General features: G+C 45.7%; 1 protein-coding gene across 2 annotated transcripts; it reads right to left on the bottom strand.

Annotated features, from left to right (window-relative positions):
* Positions 1-261: 261 nt before the first annotated feature.
* On the bottom strand, positions 262-5,017 carry LOC119321773 (eukaryotic translation initiation factor 4B3-like). 2 transcript variants are annotated; one of them, XM_037595320.1, is made up of 2 exons: positions 3,652-5,010; positions 262-504 (listed from the first exon to the last, which is right to left on the bottom strand). In XM_037595320.1, the coding sequence occupies exons 1-2, from the start codon at positions 4,872-4,874 to the stop codon at positions 471-473; spliced, it is 1,257 nt and encodes a 418-aa protein (XP_037451217.1). In that variant the 5' UTR covers positions 4,875-5,010; the 3' UTR covers positions 262-470. The 2 variants fall into 2 exon arrangements, with proteins under 2 accessions (XP_037451217.1, XP_037451216.1); XM_037595319.1 differs by lacking the exon at positions 262-504 and adding an exon at positions 540-1,843 and having other exon boundaries at positions 3,652-5,017.
* Positions 5,018-5,736: the final 719 nt, after the last annotated feature.

Genomic DNA, 5,736 nt, shown 5'->3' with positions numbered 1-5,736 from the left:
CCCTCTTCGGTACACATTTTCCTTTAATAAAAATTAAAGGCAACCTTTTCAGTTAACTCAAACATTCATTCTCTTCAAATATAGACTGAAATGTCGCTGAGGGAACAAAATAAAGTCTGAGTGTCAAAATAGAAAAAAAATTGTTCTAGGCCAAAAAGAGAGGGGGATTTTAAGAAAGGGCCAAATAAGGAATTCTCTCTCAAATATGCTACCACCCAAAATGCACAGTCGCCATAACAAATTGTGAGGCCCCTCGAGAGCTGTCATGAACAATCCCACAAACACAATTTCCATACCAAAATTCTCGACACCATGTGACGATTATCATGTGCCCAAACAGTGATGAGACAATAAACAGATAACTCTTGTTACAACTGTTGCCGCACATTTGTAACAAAAATAATAAGGCCAGTTAATATATTAAGTAGACTCGAATTGTGAAGCGTCTTCATAACATGTGAGGCCATACATTAATTTGCAGGCGCAGCTCCTGTAGCCTCTGATCTGCATTTGCAAAACCAATCTTTCATCCATTAGAGATTATCCCAGATACAGCACCAACAAAATACTGGCACAAAAATAGAAAACCGCCATAAGATGCTAATGATGCTTGTTATTCGAATGAAGCTGTAACAAGATCTCAAACGGAAGAAAATAACATCACCGTCACCTTATAAACTCCCTCCGTTCAGAAATAACATATTACAGGAGCTTACACAAAATTAGTAAGCTATGAAGGCCATCTCCAATGGACGTACGCTAATTTAGATGCACTCGGCACTTACAATGCTAAGCACGTTATCATAGGCAAACTGCTGGTGTGGCAGCCAGAACGTTGAGAAAAAAAAATACACAAGAAACACACAGGCGCCAGGCGCAAAATTGAACACCAGGCTTAGGGTGGAAATAGATTCTACACTAGCAAAACTACACTAGCAAAACTACGGAGATTATTTCCCTTAGCAACAACCTTAAGCATCCCATTGGAGATGGCCGAAATGATCAGAAGAGACGTGAGCACATTTGTCCATTCACAGCCTAGGACGTTCATACAAAGATTTAAATCGCGGGCGAAATCTGCGCTATCGTGTTTCTGAAACTGCCCCGCGATCTGCATGGCTCGGTAAATCGCCGGAGATCGCGGCGCTATCGCGGGCGATTGTGCCATTCCTTCCTTAACCGTCGCGGCAAAAATCTCGCCCGCGATTCTCCTTCGCCCGCGATTTTAATCTATGCGTTCATACATCCCAATCCCACAAAACAAGAAAATTATGCTGATAAAGCTTAACATAACCAAGAAACCAGGCTCAACATCGCCAACAAACTAACAAGGTATTGCGATGTAAACAACTTTACACTATACAGTAGCATATCAAAGATTAATCTTCTCTTTTTTCTCAAAAAAATAAATAAATAATCATAACCCCTGCCAACAGGACTGTTGTTGAATTATAGTTCAGACAAGATTGGTATATATATCTTAGGTGACAAGCTTAACATCGCTTGAAAATTCTTTCTAGTGAGTTATCATAGTATAGCCATAAGCCTATACTACACTATTGGACAAAACAAGCATGATGAACTGGCCAGATCTTGTCATAAGTTATCTTTACCATCACATCCCCTAATATACACAGTTATCATAAATGTTAACTACAATGATCAAAAGAGTGGATGCGATCATTTAACCAATGACCACTGCATTGACAGGTGTTCAAATTGACCATGTCATCTCTATTTATACTAAATAAAAGCACATGAAATAGCAGTCACCTCCAACAAGCGACCAAAGGAGGGTTAGGTGGATTGTGTAATTGGTTGACTGGAACAGCAAGGAAGTCTCCTGGAGAGGCAAAGAAACACATCGCTCGAATAATTCTGAAGATAACAAGCCAGACAGTGACATAGCTAGCATAAATCCGTTTAGAACAAGGATACAGGGTACATGCCCAGTAGTGAGAGCTAGTTGCAGAACTGTGTCAGTGCACTGCAAGAACATGTTGGAGAAAATAACTGTACACATTGATTTTGTACAGTTTCGTAACCATGATTTTCTTAGCAACAGAACTCAAAAGTGTTATTCTGGTCCACAATGATGCCATGCATGCTGCACGAGCATTTGAGTGCTAGTATATTTTGAACTGCAAAAACGTCTTATATATGGGACGGAGGTAGTACTATCTAGACACTTCCAAGTCCTGAAATATGCAAGTTTGGCCTAAATTGGGTACATTTGTTTTCCCTCTTTTTTGCGGATTGGGTGTATTTGTTCTAACAAAACACAGCCAGCATATGCTGCTAGAATTAAGGATACCAATCATTATTCCATTTGAACTATACAGGGTATATGCCCTGTAGTGACAGCTAGTTGCAAGAACCATGCCAGTGCACTGTACTCCAGGAGAAGAGTACATGTTGGAGAAATAACTGTAGACAATGATCTTGAAAAAGTTTCATCAGCAAGATTGTCTTAGCAACAAAAACCAGAAGCATTATTCTGACCCGCTATTCGTGCCATGCATGCTGTCCGAGAATTGGAATGGTCGTATAAGTAGCACCTTTAATTACCTACACATTTCCTTGAGATATGTAAGTTTAGTTGAAAATGGGTTCTTTATTATGGCATATTTATACTGAAGGGCTAGTATATAACTGAAGAATTTCCACAGCCTTTCATAGTTACTATAACTGAATTGGCAGATGCCAACATCTACCACTCTTAAGCTCAAACAACACAGGGTTGCTAAAAAATAGAATGCTAAACATTATTAGATAGCCTTCTGTCTGGTTATCAAATTGGCGATGCCAAATGATACTTATTTGTCTTTAGCAAGAGGCTGAATTTCAAAGGCCCATGCCTTAATCATGATTCAATGATTTGGACTTAGTGTTAAAAATATCTGCCGATTAATCCCTGCTCGGTTGGTCACCGAGATTAACAGATTTTTATCAGCCAAAGAACTGGCCGATTCGCCAACTAATCCCCTATACTCTCCAGCTTACCGAGAAGTTACCAGTTAATGATTTCCTGAACATTAGTTTTTTTTCAGTAGTTTATATATGGAGGGATCAATCATTGACAAAAGGTGTGTATGTTAATGCAGCAAAAGCAAATGAAAACAGGGACACTTCTAGTTCAACCAATGCTACCATAGAAGCATATTTTATACTACAAAATAAATTTGCATCACATGATCACAACATAGATTTCAGACTGGTTATACACAATTGTGTCACAACATGTGTCAAGCTAAAGACATGCAGAAGAAAAAACATCTGCAATTTTGTGATTTAGGCCAAGGAACTATTTCTGGGCAGGGATGTAAGAAGGTACTGATACTCTGTACCACAGCATTACTCTAAACATTTCTCATTTTAAGGAAAAAAATCAACCTATCATGATGTTCAAATGAACCACGCACATCATGTTGCTATCATGGGCACCTTACAAGCGGATGAATAGGCAGCAAACAGCAGCATTCGTTTTTTTAGCGTACACCTCTAGAAAATAAAGTGCAATAACAGGACCAACCAATTCAGGAATAAAACATAAAATTCCCATGACAAAAAACTAAACACTAGAACATGACATGATCAACCATGGAAAGGCAATTTAATCAATGTTTAGAGGGATGAGATCAGTTATCAGACCCTTGTTCAGATAGTACTTCAGCCTCAACTGCAGTAGGTTTCTTCCACACTCTGCCAGTACTCCTCTCCAGCACTTCGCCGTTCTCGTTCTCCTCGCCTTGGACTGGGGAACCCCTCCTCCCAGGGGACCTAAGCTCAGGTGGTGCTTCACGCACCTTCAGGGCCTCAAGCTTCTCATCAATCTTCCTCCAATCTTCCCCCTTCCCAGCAAGCACTTCCTCCCGTGGGCGGGCTGCCCCAAACGGATTCCAAGATCTGACTTTTGGTTGAATCACCAGCTTCTCCTCCTGTTCATACACCTCCTTCGTCAAGTTCTCCACCTTTGCGGCAAGCACTTCCTCACGTGGGCGTGCAGCCCCAAATGGATTGCAAGACCAGCTTTTGGGCTGAAACTCTCCTTTCTCTTCCTCTACACCCTCATCCTTCTCCCCATCAGTTGCAACGGCAATCGGTAAAGTTCGCTTCTGCAAAACAAGACGCGGACGGGTACTGCTACTACCACCACCACTGCTTACCTCCTCTCTCTTCCTTGCCCAAGAATCAGCATCTGGACAACCATCCCTATTGAAACCCCAAACTGACCCACCCCTTCGGCCATCCGAAGGTGGGGGCGGGGGAGCAGAGTAGCTCTTGTTGGAAACCCAGCTCGTGGAATCGTCAGCGCGTCCCTGCGACTCGCTACCAAACGCGCTGCTACGCTCCCTCCGCTCCATGGGTAGAGAAGGCGCCGTCTTCTTGGTGGACACCCAGTCGTTGACGTCATCAGCACGCGACGAAATCGAATCACCACCAAACCCTCCCATCCGCTCCCTCCTCTCCATCGGCTTCTTGACACCCCAATCATCCGCTTCGTCGGCGCGGGACGGGCCGTAGTCCTCCGTGCCAGATCCGCCACGTCGCATCTCGTCGGAGCCGCGAGACACGTTGCCCCAGCGTGCCCCGCCGAGCTCCTCCTCAGTGCGCTCGCGGGGGCCGGTGGGGAGGCTTAGCAGCATGTCTGGGGTGGGCCCACGGGAGGAGGGGAGGACGAACTTGGCGCTGTTGAACGAGGCGAGGGAGACTGGCTGGACCTTCTTCTTCTTGGGGACCTTGGTGGTGGCGGCGGTGGCGAGGTCGGGGAAGTCGGAGGCTGGGACGGGGGGCGGCGGCGGGGGGAGGTCGTCCTGCTCCTCGGCGGCGAGAGCCCATGAGCCGGGCTTGGCCCAGGCGGAGGCGACGGCCATGTCGTCGGGTGTTCTGCGGCGCGCTCTGGTTGTTGGTGTGCGTGCGGTGCGGCTGCGGTGCGGTGCGTTGGGTGATTCGCGGATTATAGGATGATGAGAGGCCAGTGAAGGCAGAGGAGGCTAGGGTTTTATCGGACGGACGCGGGTCTCGTGATCGTGGGCTGATGATGATGAGGCCTGGAGAAAATAACGCATCGGCGGCTCCAGCCGTCCAGCGTAAGGGCATATACAACGGTGTCTACTCAGCTGTCTATAAAGTTTACCACGTAGGAAATTTATCTAGGTGGAGGAGAGAGATTGATGAGTGAGAAGGAGGGTGTCTATAATTTGACAGACGGTCTGTAGCCCCAAAAAATCGCTTCTTAGCGACAGCCTTTTCCCGTTGTACGCGGCAGCGTCGGTAATTTCCCCCACGACCCTGCCTAACCGTAGTGTCTAGTGGATCGTGGTTTTAGCAAACCTACAGACAGCAAAAGAGACGGTCCATTGTAAAGGGTATCTGTAGTTCTGTCTATAGCTGATGTGGAGCGTTGTTATAGACAGCAGGTGTCTAGGCTGATGTACATGCCCTAAGGAGATTCCGTTCCGGTTTCGTCGGAGCCTTCGGCGCCGGGAGCTTCTAGTCAGCGCCTTCAGCGCCAACTAAGAGTTTCGGCGCCCACGCAGACGCGCTCTTGGGCCGGCCCAAACAAAGGCTCCCTCGCTACTACCCCTCACGAGGATCGTTGTCTGACGCTAAAAAACGAGCGATAAAAAGGTGCGTCTCTCCGAATCGAACTCGCGACCTCACATTAATCTTCTACTTTAGCCAACCAATACACCTACTAGCTACTACTCCCTCCATTCCAAATTAGATGACTCA

Source organism: Triticum dicoccoides, chromosome 6B (assembly GCF_002162155.2).
Source record: "Triticum dicoccoides isolate Atlit2015 ecotype Zavitan chromosome 6B, WEW_v2.0, whole genome shotgun sequence".
Lineage (NCBI taxonomy): Eukaryota > Viridiplantae > Streptophyta > Magnoliopsida > Poales > Poaceae > Triticum > Triticum dicoccoides.
This window is presented reverse-complemented; position numbering and strand designations above follow the sequence as displayed.

What these genes read in the sequence shown, in the direction of transcription:
- LOC119321773 (XM_037595319.1), bottom strand. Translation starts at nt 4,874, where the DNA reads ATGGCCGTCGCCTCCGCCTGGGCCAAGCCCGGCTCATGGGCTCTCGCC. An exon ending in GAAGTACTATCTGAACAAGG is followed by an intron (nt 1,844 to 3,651) that starts GTCTGATAACTG and finishes TTGCCTCTCCAG; the next exon opens with GAGACTTCCTTGCTGTTCCA.